Genomic DNA, 18,633 nt, shown 5'->3' on the forward strand with positions numbered 1-18,633 from the left:
CAAGAGACACAACCTTTTGATTCAGTCAAAAGATTGTGACACTTACCAATGGTTATGCCTATTGCCAACCAGTGTCTCATGGTCTATAAATATGGACAATTTATGCACAAATAAAAAACTTGAATTCTCCTTTGTCCATCACCAACTTGTGGGACAAATACACGCACGAGAATGTCACCATATTGCCAAATTTTCGTTCGTCTTTGTTTTATAAAATTGTATATGTATATAGAGAAAAATAGAAGTAGGACTTAACTTCATATTAAAAAGCGAACACATAAATTAGGAAGTGACTGAGGAGGGCATACACATTGGAATTTACAACGATGATAAACATGGAAGGCGGCACTAGCTTGGTAGTAACAACTTGAACTTCTTTAAATCAAATTACAAATCGAGTTTTATGGGGGAAAAAAAAGAAATACTTCAGTCTTCTGTGGAATGAAGAACTAATGCTGAAATGAAGCTTGTGCACATGGAGGTTCGGGTATCTCTATGGTACCTTCCAACATCTGAACCACCTTCTTAATTGGAGGGCGAGCTGCAGGATCTTCTTCTATGCACCACAACCCAATTCTGATCATCCTCTCCAAGCTTTGCTGATCAACTTCTTCAGGCACCAACTTGCTCACTTCATTAGCCTTGAAACAGTCGTAGACCCAGTTGACAAGAACAGCCTCTTCTTCGGGAGCATTAACATCAATGCTCCTGCGACAACATATAATGACCAATAACACAACTCCAAAACTATACACATCTGCTTTTACTGTGATGGGCAAGTTCTTGAGCCACTCAGGAGCAACATATCCTCTTGTTCCTCTTATCCCGGTTAGAGTCTTGGAATGGTCTGGCATCAATAACTTTGCCAATCCAAAATCTGCAATTTTTGCACACCCTTGCTCGTCCATTAATATGTTGTTGGGATTAAGGTCACAATGGATGATGTGGGTCTTGCATTCCTCGTGTAAGTATAGGATCCCTCTAGCAATATTCAAGGAGATTTTAATTCTTTCTTCCCAGTTTGGCTTTATTTGGGATTTGAAAAGGTAGTCAGAGAGTGTTCCATTGCTCATATACTCATACACCAAGAGCCTGTTAAAACCATCATGGCAGTAACCTAGTAGTTGGACTAGGTTTCTATGGTTGGTTCTTCCAATGGACCTCATCTCGTTCCTGAATTCTACGTCTCCTTCAGCCACAACTTTTTCAAGTCTTTTGACAGCAATTTTCCTCTGCCCATTGTGCAAGGCTCCCTTGAAAACTGTCCCAAAAGAGCCCCTACCTAGTTGTTCGACAAAGCCATTCGTTGCAACTTCGAGTTGACTGTAGGTAAATGCTCGTAGAGGGACATCCTCAACCAATCCTTCATTAACTTCGTAAGGAACCTTTTTGTACGACCATAGACGGTATCTAAAGATCAGAAAAGCAGAAAAAGCTAGCACAATTAACGCGAAAACTAAAATTGCTAGAACAATACGTGCAAAACCTAAAAGTGCAAAACTGCCAAATATGACGCCCATTCCCTGTTGTTTCTTTCTTTCCTTGCTTACTTGTGTTGTGTTAGAACTCCCAAATCTCACCTTGATCATGGTTGTACCAGAATTATCTTGTCGTTCTGTCCCGAATCTTAGCGGAAACTTCTGTTTTCTGCACTCCTGATCTTTGAATAGTGCGGCTTCACATTCAGAGTCTTTCAAGCAGTTCTCTCTACACTCAGTTTTGGACAATGACAAGATAGAATAGGGGTTGTCTTCCCATTCAACACGTTCCAATTCCTGAAGAACATCAACTGTTTCTCCATTCTTGCTCGTGCAGCCAACTGTGCTGGAATTTCTCCTGCATCCCAAATTATGTTGTCCTCGGTCTAAGAAATCAAAACCGGGAGGGCATGTACATACAGCTTTCTTTTCCGGTATAGTACAATAAGCATTTATGCCACAGAGACCAATAGCATCACAATCATTGTTTGAAGGGGACCATTCTGCTGACCAATCATCATCTTGACTCAAGCTATGAGAATATAACCGCAATATTCCGTCAAAATCCAATGTCAAACGAGACTGGTAAGAGGGGGGATTTCCTGGTTTGTTTAAATCCCCTATATTAAAGCCGGTAGAATTAAGTAGGAAAAGCCGACCATTACGATTAAGATTTAGAGACACATTATCTCCAACTGTGTATGTACCTGTAGACCAGTAGGCATACTGAGATTTACGTGGAATGTATGAAGGGTATTGCACCAGGTTCCCATCCCTCTGCATTGTCAGTCGAAAGTTTCCCGTTGCATGATTTGTCTCAGAGATGCTGGAGGCAAGCTCATTCCCTGCCAACAGAGGTTGACCAGGTAAAATGGTGTCTGTTGGAGCATCGAAAGTCTCCCATATGGTTAAGTTTGAATTGTAGAGGACAAAGTTTCCAGTATCTAGCATGGAAGCAGAGGAAGCAGGCTGTTGAGCATTAGTTAGAGCTATCTGCTGGCCTTGTTCATCCTGCAAGACAAATCTACCATCATTTGTCAAAAGCAGTGTTACATTTCTTGAAAGCGGCAGGTCGTCTCGATTAGCTGTCCATACAACTGTTTTTTGCCGAATCTTTTCCAACCAGATGCCTATGGCAAAGCCACCATCATACGGGTAGAAGCCAAAAGCAAACTGGCCAGAACCTGATAACCAATATGGTTTGGTATTTGGAGAGAGGGAAGAGCCGAGGCTAATGGTGGAATTTCCTTGTTGAGTAATTGCAGCAGAGAATCCAGTAATCAAAAGAAGAGAAAGAAATATGGCAACCATTATTAAATTGCTTTTTAGGGATGAATGACAATTCTATTCAACCCAAAGAGAGAAAATATAAAGCTGTTTCAGCAGCTTAGATGAACGGCAATTCTTGCTCATACTCTTTTGATTCCCAACTCCTCAGTTAAATAAACAAATTAGTCAACATAAATATTCTTTTCAAGAATTCCGGCCAATTTGATCTTTAACGCCATTCAATGTAGCTCTCAGATCCAGACTAGTGGAAGTCTTTTGAGGGACTGTGCACGTGTGAGTAACGTCTTTGATCTTGAATGCTATTTACTGTACGTAGTTTTCATCCAGACTGGTGGAAGTCTTTTGCGGGACCGTGTGAGTAATGTGTTTGGTGTTGATCTCTACCTAACTCTTAGTTGAAAAGAAAAATACTGATTAGAGGTGCATGGACTCATATTTAATCTTGGCTTTTTTTCCATGTTTACACGTTAAATATTCAGTTCTTAAAGTTGAAGGCTCCAACACGACTTTTCTACATAACATAAAGAGCGATGTTACTCTGCTGTTCAGAGTGCACAGCTGGTAATGAACGTTAGGCACAGTTTTTTTTTTTTTTTTGTCATTTTTTTTTTACATTTCTTTGAAAAAAGAAACTGTACAAGACTAACAATCACTACGAGCTATGCACTCTCAGTGGCAGAGGAGCACCGCTCTAACACAAATGGATTTTGGCCCCCAGACCTTTACGCGTGACTCGTGAGTCCGTGACCATTAGGGCTAAAAGTCGAACGGTCTGAATCGAAAAAACCGATCGGACCGGTCATTTTTAGACTGAACCGGACCGATCGGATGAGTCCGGTCTGGTCCCGGTCTAATTTTTATGAGACCGAATGTATTTGGTCCGATCCCGATCTGGGGGTTTTTCACCCCGGACCGGACCGGACCGGATCGAATGGATTAAAAAAAAATTATTATTTATATAATAGTTGTATATAATTAATTATATAATTATATATGGTATAAAAAAATATTAATAGTCTAATATAGATTGTAGTTATACTTATACTAATATAGTTATATAAATCACTATAACTAATACTTCAACAATAGTTATAGTGACCTATATTAATAGTTTACTATTAATACTAATATACTATCATATGATTTATATAGTTATACTAATCACTATAATTAATACTATGTATAGCTATATAGTATATTTATCACTATAATTAATATAATTTAATTATCAATATACTTATATTTAATTAATATAATTATCACTATATTATAATTTATATAGTTATACTAATCATTATAGTTAATACTTATATAGTTATACTAAAGCACTGATTCACCACAACTAATATTACTAATATATAGCTATATTAATGGTCTAATACTATTATAATTTATATAGTTATACTAATCATAATAAGTTAATAACTAAATCACTATAAATATAACTATATATATTTAGTATAAATGTATTATTATATTCTTTAATATATAACTATAATATATAGTACTAGTATATATTAATATATTATAAGAGTTATAGTATAAATATAATATATAAATTATAATATACTAAGTCACTATAACAGTATAACTAATACTAATATATAGTTATACTAATAGTCTACTATTATATAGTTATATTAATAGTCTAATATTATATAGTTACACTAATTACTATAATTAAAACTAATATATAGCTATACAGTATACTTATATAGTTGTACTAATACTATTAGTATATTATATAGTCTAAGACTCTCAATTTTAATATAGTCTATATAGTTACAACTAATACTAATATTTATATTAATACTAATAATATAGAATACAGTTATACTAACTAACTGATTCAAGTTCAATATAACTAATATTACTAATATAATATAGTCAAATTGAATTACTAATAGTTTAATACTAATACAATTATATAGTTATACTAATTATAAATTCATAATAACTAGATCATTGTAAGTCTATAACTATATTATATATATATTTAGTATCAATGTATTACTATATTCTTTAATATATAACTATTAACTATAATATATAGTACTAGTATAACCGATAAAAAAAAAATATAGTATTAGTATATATATTAATGGATTAACATATTATAAAAGTTATAATATAAATTATAATATATCATATATTTGTAAATTTATAATAGTATTAGTATAGTTAACTTAATATGTAATATGTTAGTATTAAATCACTATAACTACATAGAATATTAGTAATAAGAGTATTACTATTATTTAATATAATATTACATATATTATCACTATCATTACATATATTTATTAGTTATAGTACTAGTACTAGTATAGTTATTAGTACTAATAGACTAATAGTATTAGTTATTAATATTACATATAATTACATATATTACTATTATTACTATTATTATTACATGATATAGTTACATATATAGTTATCACTATTACTATTATTACATATAATTATTAGTTATAGTATTATTACTAATAGACTAATAGTAGTAGTGTATTACTAATATATATAATTGTATACTATATGTATATATATTAAATATGTCACAATATAATTATATAAGTATTAAACAAAATGTCATTAAAAAGAAAAAAAAAAACTCATAGGATGGACCGAACGGACCGAATGAGACTGGACCGGACCGGACCGGATGAAGTTCGGTCCGATCCAGAGTGAAAAAACCCTGGACCGAATAGGTCCGGTCCGGTCCATAAAACCTCTCCGGACCGGACCGGATCAGACCGAATTCACCCTTAGTGACCATTAATTTCTGGCCATAAGTCTTCTTTTGAAAACGTGCAACTTTCAAAGTCTTTTGTATCGTTGATTATCATCAATGCTAGGGGCCGCCCAAACCTACTGCATTTGTCTTTTTTATATTTTTTTAAATATTTTTTAACATCATTAATTATTAAATAAAATAATTTTAATAATAATCAAATTTTTTAATCATTAAAAAAATATTCGAGCTGAAATTTTGATAAGACAAGTATCATTTTCTTAAGATAAAATATAAATAAAAAGTAGACTTAGTCATATATGATACAAAATTTTCATGATTCGGTAGCATATATACTTAGTTTATAGAACTGCAGAAGATTTTATTTAGATTTTATTGTCAAGTTTAGTCATCAAATTGGACTACACACAAATAGAACCAAACTCCAAACCAAAAAGTCCCACATTTTGTAGTACTTTTCAACCCCAAATTAGAACCACAATTTTAAAACTTAAAAGACCTAAGACTTAACTCATAATAAATCAAAGCTTTTTGTTAAAACATAAATATTTTGAGGGGAAATAATTGGTAAATGATTATCCTCTTAAACAATTAATTTTGAAAATCATCTCCAACGACAAAAAAGAAAAGAAACGAACTTCAATGTACCCCTTTTTTATTCAGTTCAAATTACTACAAACAGTTTTCAACAACCCGATACATATAACCATATTAATTTATAGACAAGCACAAGTTCCCCAACGGGATCCATTGCAAGGATGACAAACGGTCGAAAATGATCCTCTACATTGATAGGTATACTAAGACTTCTAGGTTCCTTAGTTAAATAAACAAATTAGTCAATATTCAATGTAGTTTTCATCCAAACTAGTGGAAGTCTTTTGAGGGACCGCGTGTTTGATCTTGATCTCTACCTAACTCTTAGTTAAAAAGAAAAGTACTGATTACATGTATGCATGGACTCATGTTTAATCTTAGCTTGCTTGTTCAGTAACTTTTGTCCTTGTTAAGAGAAGTTGCATTTGTTGTTTCATGATGTGTCACAAGAGATGGTTTTCGACCCAAAAATTTTGTTCCAATTGTGCCAAGTCATCGATTCTTTTTATTAAATTATCATAAATTTGAATTATTACAAAAGTTCACATCAATAAATCTAAAAATATGTAAAATTTTAAAGGTTTGAAACCTTTCATCTTCTTACCTTTTATAACAGTCTTTTTTTTTTTTTTTGTCTAAATTATTTATGAAAAAGGATTACCACAGTTTTTTTCGATGTAGTAGGTTTGACACGTAGAATGAGATATAACATTTCCATATCATTTCATCTCATCATTACAATTTTTTCAAATTATCACACAAAGTATAATAAACAACTCAACTTTTTTAAATGTCAATTCAATTTTTTCAAATCCTAAAACAAGAATAATATTAAAAAATAATATTTAAACTTTTATCTAAAACAAAAAATTCTATCTCTCTGTCTAAATGTATCCAGTGAAATAACCAATTTTTAAAGTTGAAAGCCCCCATCCATATGACTTTTCTACGTAGAAATAACACAAATGGATGGGCCAACATATCTTTACGCGCAATCTTTAACTTTTGTTCAAAGTCTTCTTTTGACTAATTCATTTGCAAACACATTAGCACCTCCCCTATTTTCAAAAATACTTTAGGAATTTCAAAACACATGGTTGATTTGGAAATTTCTCCTCCTTTATTCTTTTCCTTATGTCTTTATATGAATAAAGAACAACTACGTTCTCTCTTCAAAAACTAAAAAGAAAAGTATTTTATGAAAAAGCGCAACTTCTAAAGTCTTTTGTATCCATCTAGGGCCCGCCCTAAGCTAGTGCATTTGTTTTTTTTTTTCATATTCTTTTTAATATTTTTTAACATTTTTAATTATTAAGAAAAAAACATAATTTTAATAATAGCCACTTCTTTAATTATTAAAAAAATTAAAATATTTGAACAGTAATTTTAAGGGGACAAATATCATTTTTATAAAATAAAATATAAATCTCATTTCAATAAAAATACACGTAAAAGCGAGGTATTATATACACGTAGAAGTGAAAGATGACTAATTTTTTGAAGTTTGAAGGCATAGGGACCATTCATATACTAAAGAACATAAGGAAATTGGAATGGACCCCATGGCCACCTGTGCCGGTCAAGCTCTTCTATTAGAACCAGAGCTTTCATGCCCTCTTGCAGCACTTCTCAACTCCAAACAGGATCCCCAATTTTAGACCTTACAATTCCAAAGACTTTCAACTCATACTCCAGATCAAAGACTTTTGTATTAGAACATACATATTTTTCGGAAAAATACACTACCTCTCATATTATCACTCCATTTGCAATTTTCCTTCCAAATCATCAATTCTGACCATCACTCCTAAAATTAACAAAAATCTCAATGTACCCATTTTTTCTTAAGTCTCAAATTAATTATAAAGAATTTAAAAAAGACAATGTAAAAGTTGCCAAAAATTATCCCAAAGATAAAATACAATTTTTTTAATCTACTATCTATATAATTTTTAAAACATTTTATTGACTTGGTGGATAAGCCACCTCGGTATTCTCCTTACTGAAAGGCCCACGATGGTGGCATGGGCTTTGATATAGTGTTCGAATGTTCTGTAATAAATAAAGAGCAGAAAATATAAATGAGAAAGTCAAACATATTTACATGGTTTGACATGAAAATCCAGATACACAGGTTATTTAGAGGCAAATCTACTATACACGGAAATTTTTACAATTCTTCATGTTCTCTTGTAACTCTAAGTACAATGAAGGTTAAAGAACACCATTTTCCCTTCAACAAGATGATAAAAAAGCCAATATCGCCTGGTTGATGAAGCCCCAGGAGATGATGCCTCTATGTAGAAAAATCCTATTTGTTTACCAAGCCGCTTGGTTAACTAAAATAAAAAATTCTATTTCATCTCATCTCAATTCATTATTGTAATTTTTTTAAATCACAATACAAAATTAATATTAAAAAATTATATTATAATAATATTTTATTCATTACTATTTAAAACATCTCATCTCATTTGTGTAATCAAACGGTGCACCACTTGAAAGTTTTTGACATCTTGTCAGTTTTATGTTCCGCCTTTCTTCATTTGTAACTAATTTCCATGCTTTAAAGCTTAATCTCATTCAACTTCTATAGATGTTTTTTCCTTCTCTTCCTTCTTTTTCTAATTGCCATTCTCGATCATTTTATCTTAGAACTACTAATTACCTTAATATCTAATCACTTCCCTTATTTTTGTTATCCCTTTAATGTTGGAGATTCATGAAGCAGACCGAGGATGGGCAACGTTTTAATTCTATTCGTTAAGAGTTTTGTTACATACAAGTAAAGTCGCGTATTAATACTGATTCATCCATACTCAAAATTTAAATTAATATTGTTTTCAATAAAATCTATTTTTTGACCAATCACATTAAATTAGTGCGCAGATTAGTGCACACATATACTTGCAATTAGATTTTTTCTTTTATAATTCCATTCGTTAAAATACGGGGTTAAGTTGTGATTTCTTAGTAGTTTGGGCCGATAATTTTCAAAGTTGATAGTTTGAGGGGGTGATAGAAAATTAGGCAGTAGTTTAAGAGAATTGTCTTCGTTTTCTCATATTTTTAATATATACTTTATATGTTTGTATACGTACATATAACATATATAGAGAAAAATGGTAGAAGTAGGAGTTAACTTCATATTAAAAAGCCAACTCGTAAATTAAGAGGTGAATGACGAGGGCATGCACACTGGAATTTACAACGATGATAAACATGGAAGGCGGCACTAGCTTGATCGGTAGCAACAACAACTTGAAATTCTCTAAACCCAATTACAAATCGAGTTTTATGGTGAAAAAAATAAAAAAAAAAGAAATACTTCACTCTTATGTGTAATGAAGAACTAATGCTGAAATGAAGATTGTGCGCATGGAGGTTCGTGTATCTCTACGGTTCCTTCCAACATCTGAACCACCTTCTTCATTGGAGGGCGAGCTGCTGGGTCTTCTTCTATGCACCACAACCCAATTCTAATCATCCTCTCCAAGCATCACTGATCAACTTCTTCAGGCACCAGCTTGCTAACTTCATTAGCCTTGAAACAGTCGTAGACCCAGTTAACAAGAATAGCCTCTTCTTCGGGAGCATTGATGTCAATGCTCCTGCGACAGCATATAATGACCAAGAATACAACTCCAAAACTATACACATCTGCTTTTACTGTGATGGGCAAGTTCTTGTGCCACTCAGGGGCAACATACCCTCTTGTTCCTCTTATCCCGGTTAGAGTCCGGGAATGGTCTGGCATCAATAGCTTTGCCAATCCAAAATCTGCAATTTTTGCACACCCCTGCTCGTCTATTAATATGTTGTTGGGATTAAGGTCACAGTGAATAATTTGAGTCTCGCATTCCTCATGTAAGTAGAGGATCCCTATAGCAATATTTAAAGAGATTTTAATTCTTTCTTCCCAATTTGGCTTTATTTTAGATTTGAAAAGGTAGTCAGACAGCGTTCCATTGCTCATATACTCATACACCAATAGCCTGTTGGGACCATCATGGTAGTAACCTAGTAGCTGAACTAGGTTTCTATGATGGGTTCTTCCAATAGACCTCATCTCGTTCCGGATTTCCAAGTATCCTTCAGCCGCCACTTTTTCAAGTCTCTTGACAGCAATTTTCCTCTGCCCATTTGATAAAGCACCCTTGAAAACTATCCCAAAAGAGCCCCTTCCCAGTTGTTCGACAAAGCCATTCGTTGCAACTTCGAGTTGACTGTAAGTAAATGCTCGTAGAGAGACATCCTCAATAAATCCTTCATTAACTTCGTACATAACCTTTTTGAATGACCAACGACGGTATCGCAAGATCAGAAATGCAGAAAGAGCTAGCACAATTTGTAGCGGTAAAGCCACTTTTATAGACTTTTATGGGTCAAAAATGGTGGCTAGTTGAGCTTGCATTCACACTTGCTTCTGCCATCTTCCACTTGCTTCCGCCATCTTCTACTTGCTTCCGCTATCTTCCACCGCCACCTTTATGGGTCAAAAATGGTGGCTAGTTGACAACCTACATCAAGCTTGCGTTCACATTTGCTTCCGACATCTTCCAGTTGCTTCCGCCATCTTCCAGTTGCTTCCGCCATCTTCCACCTCTTTTAACTCCTATAAATACATGTTTTTGCTTTTAGAAACCTATCCCATTTTGAAAGAAAAATTTAGAGAAAGAGAGAGAGTTTTAGAGAGAAAAATAGTGAGGTTTCTCCTATATATTGTGTCTCCTTTTATAAGAAAGAGTAAGTTTTCTCCTTTTATAAGAGAGGGTATTGTCAATTGTGCTCTCCTTATTTAAGAGAGAAATTCTTGTAATCCTTTTGCTATAAGTGAAATTCTTTTACAATTAGAGTTCCTTATTATTTCTTTTATTCTTTCTCATTTCTACTTCAGTTGTAATTGTATGCCCCGTACCACAACCTCCTAACACAATTAAAAGTGCCAAAATGCCAATTACGACGCCCATTCTCAGTTGTTTCATTCTTCCCCTACTTACCTGTTTTGCTTCGGAACTCCCAAATATCACCTTGATTATGGTAGAACCAGAATTACCTTGTCCTTCTCTCCCGAATCTTAGCGGAAACTTCTGTTTTCTGCACTCCTCATCTTTGAATAGCGCGGCTACACATTCGCAGTCTTTCAAGCAGTTCTCTCCACAATTAGTTTTGGTCAATGACAAAGTAGAATAGGGGTTGTCTTCCCATTCAACACTTTCCAATTCCTGAAGAGTATAAACTGTTTCTCCGTTCTTGCTCGTGCAACCATCTGTGCTGGAATTTCTCTTGCAGCCCAAATTATGTTGTCCTCGGTCTGAGAAATCAAAACCAGGAAGGCATGTACATACAGCTTTCTGTTCCTGTACGGTACAATAAGCATTTAGGCCACAGAGACCAGTAGGATCACAATTATTGCTTGAAGGGGACCATTCAATTGACCAATCATCATCATCTTGATTCAAGCCATGAGAATATAACCGCAATATTTCGTCAAAATCCAACTTCAAACGATATAAAGAAAAATTATGAGAGGTGTTTCCTTGGCCGGTTAAATTCTTGATATTGAAGCCAGCAGAATCAAGTATGAAAAGCTGACCATTACCATCAAGAGAGAGAGACTCTCTAGCTAAGCGTGTATTTGAAGCCCAGTAAGCATACTCTGATTTATGTGGAATGTATGATGGGTATTGCACCAGGTTCCCATCCTCCTGCATTGTCAGTGGAAAGTTTCCACTTGCGTGACTTGTCTCATTGATGTTGCAGATAAGCTCGTTCCCCTTGAAGAGAGGTTGACCAGGTAAAATAGTGTCTGTTGGAGAATCAAAAGTCTGCCATATGATGGCTGAGTCTGAATTGTAAAGGACAAAGTTTCCGGTATCGAGCATGGAAGCAGAGTTAGCGGGCTGCAGAGGATTAGCTAGAGCAGTTTGTTGGCCTTGTTCTTGTTCCAAGACAAATCTGCCATCATTTGTGAGACGCAATGTGACATCTTTTGGAAGCGGAAGTTTGTCCCGGTTCGCAGTCCATACGACTGTTTTTTGCTGAATTGTTTCCAACCAGATGCGTATGGCAAAGCCATCATCTTCCTCATAGAAACCAAAAGCAAATTGGCTAGAACCTGATAACCAATATGGATTGGTGTTTGGAGAAAGGGAAGAGCCCAGGCTAATGTTGGGATTTCCTTGTTGAGCAATTGCAACAGCGAATCGAACAATTAAAAGAAGAGAGAGAAATATCGCAACCATTATTTCCTTTTTGGGATGAATGAAAGTTCTGTTTCAACTGCTTAGATGCAGAAAGAAGAGATTTTCTTTTTCTATCTTTGTTTCTCTTTCTAAGAAAGATTCTCGATATGAAACTAGCACTAGATTTAGGTGGGAAACAAACAGATAAGAGAACGTAAATCTTGTTGCAAAGCACGAGTCTTCTTGCTCCGAGCTAGTCTTTTGATTCCAACTCCTCAGTTAAATAAATAAATTAGTCAACATTAGGATTCTTTTCAATAATCCCGGCCAATTTGATCTTTATGAATTAGATTGTCAACATGGACAATAGTTTTCATCCAGAGTAGTTGCATCACCGTTTGGTTACGTAGTTCAGATGAGATGAGATGAGATATTTTGATTGGTAATTAATAAAATATTATTATAATATAATTTTTTAATATTAGTTTTGTATTGGGATTTGAACAAATTGAATTGTTTATTATATTTTGTATAGAAATTTTAAAAAATTATAATGATTAGATGAGATGAGATTGTTTAGTTTTTGGTAACCAATCCGATACCGAATCGTCTGACTAACGCCTTTGCCTTGGCACCTCCTCTGTTACGTGTTTGGAAATTCAAATCTTGATCAGTGAGGTACTGAGAGTTGTTTATACACTTAGAATATCTCATAATTTTATAAATAATAGTAAAATAATTTGAGTTACTATGTTGTATTAGATTTTGAGAAATAGAGAGAAAAAATTACTAAAAATATTAAAAAGTTAAAAATTGTTTGAATATAATTTTTTAGTATTATTTTTATCTTAAAGTTTGTAAGAATTGTATTCATTTTTGTATTTTGTTTTGAAATTTGTAAAAGTTGTATTAGTTTTTGTGTTTAGATTAAAAAATATTATAATGATCAGATGAAAAAATTAAAATTTGAAATTAAAAAATATTTTATATTTCAATGATGTTTGAGAATGAAATTATGGTAAGTTATGATAATTCTCTCTCATAGTTAAAAAGAAAAGTACTAATTATTCTCATGCTTGCTTATTAGCTTCCCTTTTTTAAGTTGTATTTGGATGTTGAGATGAGTTGAGTTCATTGTGAATGGTAGTAAGTTGAGATGGTGAAGTGAATTTTGTTAGTTTCACTTAAAATGAATTTAGATGTATTTAAATATCAAGATATATTAAGATATGTTTATGGAAAGTTAAAAAATATATGAATTCTACTGATAATAGGTTTGTCATTGTAATTATTGAATTATAAACGGTGTAATAATTTGTGGAATATTTACCTATTTCCTATCAAAATATCTATGTTGATCTAACAAAAAGGTATGGTTTGGTAGTAAGATGAGAATTTTGAGTTTTAAAATAAAATATTAAAATATTATATTTTAATATTATTATTGTTTTAGAATTTGAAAAAGTTAAGAAAAAGTTGAATTATTACTTTTTCACATACTTCACTACTAACAAAAATTTAGGATTGGTTTGGATAGTGAAGTGCTCTTAAAATACTTTACTACTATTAATTATTTTCTTATTTTATATTATTATTCATTACTATTTAATATTTTTTATTATTTTTTTACTATTATCTACAAAATATCTAAAATCAATTACTGTTCCAATTTGGAAGACTTTGACCAGAAGGTCTCCAAAGTCTAGCCCTTCCACTTGGGCTATTTTGTAGAAAAGTCATGCGCCTGTTTTGAAATCTTGAACTTTAAGAACTAAATATTTGCAGTCTTAGGTAATGTGGGGTATATAATTTTTGACTATCTTTGTGCTGCCCCCAATTCACGTATGAAAATACAGGAATCGAGTAGTCAGTAAGATGACAACACGGATCATACATTTTATCGTCAAGTATCAAATATGTGTACATGTAAAAAGTGTACAATAAAAATAACACAACGGAATAAGTTAAGTCAATCACTAAGTACCATAATTTATTTAAATACAAATTTGCTTTAAAATATGCGTACCAAAATATTACAAAAGTTCAAAAAAACATACTAAAACCAAACACATAATAAAAAGGTGAGAAAATAATTTCCAACATAAGCAAGCAAGAGACACAACTCTACTACTCCGACGGAGCTGCCTCCTCAGGTTCAGCCTCCTCTTCATATGCATCAAAGTCTACGGTATCAAGAAACAGTACTGCAGGTAAGTAACAATCCAAAACAACTCATGAGATAAAACATATAGAAGCAGCTAACAGTCATGCATTAGACTCAAAAATCACAATTTTCCATAAAACGAATAATTTTCCAACACACGCCAAAATCCCATTTTGGCCTAAAAACATATCCAGTAAAAAAAAAAAAAACATCCACCATTTTTTCCGAAAATGACCCTCATAAAAACCATAATTTTTCCAGAAAATGGTTCGCATAAATCAACTTTATCAAATCCTGCCATTTTCTCATAAAATGGCCCAAAACCCAATTCTAATGTATGCACCATGATTTTCTCCTAGGGATTATCTGCACACTTTGGCTCTTAAACCCACACCGTAGGTAACGACCATGCATGTGACTTCATAACAAGCAATACCCAACTCCGCGCTCAACACGTACCATGACAAGGCATCCTCTATCCCTCGCCAGCCGAGGGGCCACGGAGTCGGCACGTTAGAGTTACCGTATCGTCCGAGCAACCCAGGGAATGTCCATTAGTATTTTTCGCTCCCGAGTGACTAGAGTAGCTCCACTGAGATAATGCCCCATCTCGACTTGGGGTCGTGATACACACGCACCCAAAAATTTACTTTTACATGAAAACCCAGTTTCCATTTTCCGACACATGAACATGCATGTAATATGCGAAAATCCACTTTTAATTTTACAAACATGAACATGAGTGCATCATACAATGCATGCAACAAGTCACAAAAATAACCAACCAATCTCAACATCATCCAAATAATAAATAACTCCATTTGCCAATTTCGACCAACCCCCAAACTTCTTAGACTCAGTCCAGCACAACCAACCAAAATCACAGTAAATATGAGTTAGCACAAAAATATAATTAAATCTCAAATTCTTTTTGGAAAAATACTTACAATGCTATAAAATATTCTTCGAAGGATCACGGAGGTGCAAGAAGTAGCGGCAAGGCAACGTAACAGTGCAAATCGCACTAAGGCCCTGGGTCTCAAAATACCCACTTTTGAATGGGGACAAACTAAGACATGGAATTGCTAGGGAAGGACTTAGAGGTATTGGTGAAGCTAATGGAAGTGGTGGTTGGCAATGGGTGTCGGTGCAAATAGCGGTTGAAAGCCAAAAAGGCCAAATTGGAAATGGAGATGGTTGAGCTTCATTGGTAACGGATCGGAGTTGGCGATGGATGATTTGGAATGCTAGAGGGCCGGTGATGATGTGGTGAAGAGATGGTGGCCGATGGTGGCGTGGGGAACATTTTGGTCCGCGACTTGGTGGTGCGTGTGGGGCTTAATGGTAGCTTGGTTGGGGCTGAAAACGAAGGAGGGTGGACGCTGGCAGGTGGGGAAGAGGATGGGAGGGGCAGTGAGCTGCATGACCACCACACGACGGCGCTGTGGTGGGTCGAAGAAAACAACGGGGGAGGGAAGGGGAAGCTATCGCGTGGAATGAGAGAGGGGCAGAGGGAAAAATGGGAAGAAAGAAAAGAAAAGAAGGAAAAAAGAAAGAGGGAAAAAGGAAAAGAGAAAAAAAAAAGAAAAAGATGGAGAAAAGAAATGAGGTCCAGTCCTCACATCTTGATTCACGAAACTAATCCAACAAAAAACAATTTTTAAAAAGGGTAAATTGAATAAAATAATTTAAATACAGTATCTAGCTAAAATAAAATAAATAATTAGTAAAAACTAACAACATAATTTAAAATCTAAAAATAAACTAATTTAAATTAAAGAGAAATTTAAACACAAAACAATAATTAATACTAAGGAAACACCTCAAAATAAATTTCACAACTTAAAAAAAATCATAAAATAAATCCACTAAAATCTAATAAATTTAAAACAAAAGAACCAATATTTTAATTAAATTAAAATACTCATTCAATAAAAATATACTAAAATACGAGATGTCACAATTTTTTATAATAATTGGAAAATATAAACTGTATTTATCGTTTTTCATAAATAAAGTCAAGTATATCTTTCCCAACTGCACATCAAAACTTACAAATTTGTTAAAGTCAAATATATCTTTTCAAACATCCACATACCTGCAAGGAGGGTTTTTCTTATTTTTATACAAGTTAACTACTAGCAAAGCATCTGATTCAATAATGATGTCATAAAAATCCAGTTGATAACTTACAGAGAGATCAACTTTAACTGCAGAAAGTCCTGAAAATATATTAATTTGTACCAATCCCCAAATAAATAGAGAAGCCATGTATAAAATGACCAGAGTGATCATGAAGTGTAATGCCCGTCCTTATGGTGGGTCTTTTTCATAACGATTTTGATAAAAATTGACGGGAATTACGATTCATTTTCAATTTCTTTTCCATTCATACCAGGATACAAAAGACTCTATGCTATAAATAAAATTCATTTTCTTAATTAAAAGATTACAGCGGATAACATTAAATGTCATAATTAAAGTTTCTCGTATAAAACATCTTGCCTAGGCCTTCGTGTTCTTCCCCATGGGTTGTGCCCGTCCTAACATGTCATGCTCATTTTGTGCCTGGGAGGGCACACATAAAACTAAAATGAATCGATGACTCGTAAGCATTACTTCATACAGTTAAAATATACTAACATAGATTGTCAATCATGTATTTATTATTCCATACATACATATCGTACTTAGCATGCATTCATCTTTCTTTTCATTTTAAAACAATTCGAGGTGGAGTTTTTCTTTAAAACATGCTTTCTTCTTTAAAACAATTCCCCACGCATCGCTGCCTTCATTTTTTAAAGAGTCTTTTCATGCATTTATCTTTTACATACGTTCATGCATACATACATACATTCATGCATTCATCTTTTATTACTTTCGTACATTCATGCATTCTGTTCATCCATACATATATGCATTCTTTCTTAACATGCATCCATTCTTTCTTTTCACTTTCATTGGCCATGTAGCACACTATTACGCCCCGTGTGCTGGGGTTAGCGGTCTTTTGGACCTGATTCTACTCATGGCTACAGGTTGAGAATCCATTCCGTCAGGATGTAGCACTGGGTGCACTACTAGTACTACTTACCCGGCATTACAATCTACCCAGTCCAGTCCATTCATTTGGTACCATTTTTATTTCAGTCCATGTGGCCGTTAAGTATTTTCATACATCATCCATTCATTGCAGTCCATCCATTCCTTTACAGTTCTTTCATTTCCTTTACAGTCCTTCAGTCCTTTACAGTTCTTACAGTTCATTTCTTTCATAAAGTCATATTAAAAGAAAATAATTTTCATTAAAGTCATTTTAGAAAAATTCATCTTTCATGGCATCATTTAAAATATCGTCTTTCATAGGGATATTTTAAACATAGGGCCGAAGCCTTACTTTCAAAGGGACATTTTAAAACACTTTCTTTGCGTCATTTAAAGCATGATATCTTTCTTTTTGTAAAATTTGTTTTAAGAGAAAATGGTTTTCTTTCTTTTTCATAAATTTTTTTTTTTAAAAGAAGTTTCTTTTAATAGTTTTCTTTATTTTCTTTTCTTTCTTTTCATTTCAGTTTCAGTCTTTACAGTCCTTAACAGTTCTTACTTGTCTTTTAAAACTTCTTTTCGTTTCTTTTCGTGAACATACATACAATACGTACTACTTATAACATCCATTCACATGCATACACGTACATAATTTGGGTGCGTAAAAAGGGGCTGCCAAGAAAGGCCTCTATGTGCTTATACTTGAAAGCTTAAGTTTCATTCTTCTTCTTTCCTAAAATGTGTATTCGTGGATAAAAGTTTCATTTTCATTTTAGAGAAAAACTTTCGTCTTCTTCTTCGTTTCTATAAAGAAAATTCTAGAAGAGTATGAACGTAATACTTACCTGGACTTCATGCCATACTCATTCCATGCAATCCATTCGTGAGCATGTCAGATGGCAACCTACATGCATACACATAACCTTACGTCATCATCTATCTAATGCATAAGGAAATATTCTAAAAATAGAACTATGCCTCACTTGGAACACTCTTCGTCCATCCCTGAGCTCTTTTGTGCCATTTACTATACTAAAACCTTTGGGGTCTTATTTCTTAAAATGAACCTTTGTGATTCACCTTAGGGTTAAGACACTAAGACCTCCGTCTCGTTCTTCT

At 33.6% G+C, this 18,633-nt stretch overlaps 2 protein-coding genes across 2 annotated transcripts; both read right to left on the reverse strand.

Annotated features, from left to right (window-relative positions):
* Nucleotides 1–229: 229 nt before the first annotated feature.
* LOC122295702 (G-type lectin S-receptor-like serine/threonine-protein kinase LECRK3) lies at nt 230–2,942 on the reverse strand. The gene has a single exon (XM_043104791.1). The coding sequence runs from the start codon at nt 2,787–2,789 to the stop codon at nt 450–452; it is 2,340 nt and encodes a 779-aa protein (XP_042960725.1). The 5' UTR covers nt 2,790–2,942; the 3' UTR covers nt 230–449.
* Nucleotides 2,943–9,400: 6,458 nt separating this feature from the next.
* LOC122296070 (G-type lectin S-receptor-like serine/threonine-protein kinase LECRK1) lies at nt 9,401–12,362 on the reverse strand. Its single transcript, XM_043105475.1, has 2 exons — nt 11,036–12,362; nt 9,401–10,482 (listed from the first exon to the last, which is right to left on the reverse strand). The coding sequence occupies exons 1-2, from the start codon at nt 12,360–12,362 to the stop codon at nt 9,617–9,619; spliced, it is 2,193 nt and encodes a 730-aa protein (XP_042961409.1). The 3' UTR covers nt 9,401–9,616.
* Between the last annotated feature and the right edge of the window lie 6,271 nt (nt 12,363–18,633).

Source organism: Carya illinoinensis, chromosome 15 (genome assembly GCF_018687715.1).
Source record: "Carya illinoinensis cultivar Pawnee chromosome 15, C.illinoinensisPawnee_v1, whole genome shotgun sequence".
Lineage (NCBI taxonomy): Eukaryota > Viridiplantae > Streptophyta > Magnoliopsida > Fagales > Juglandaceae > Carya > Carya illinoinensis.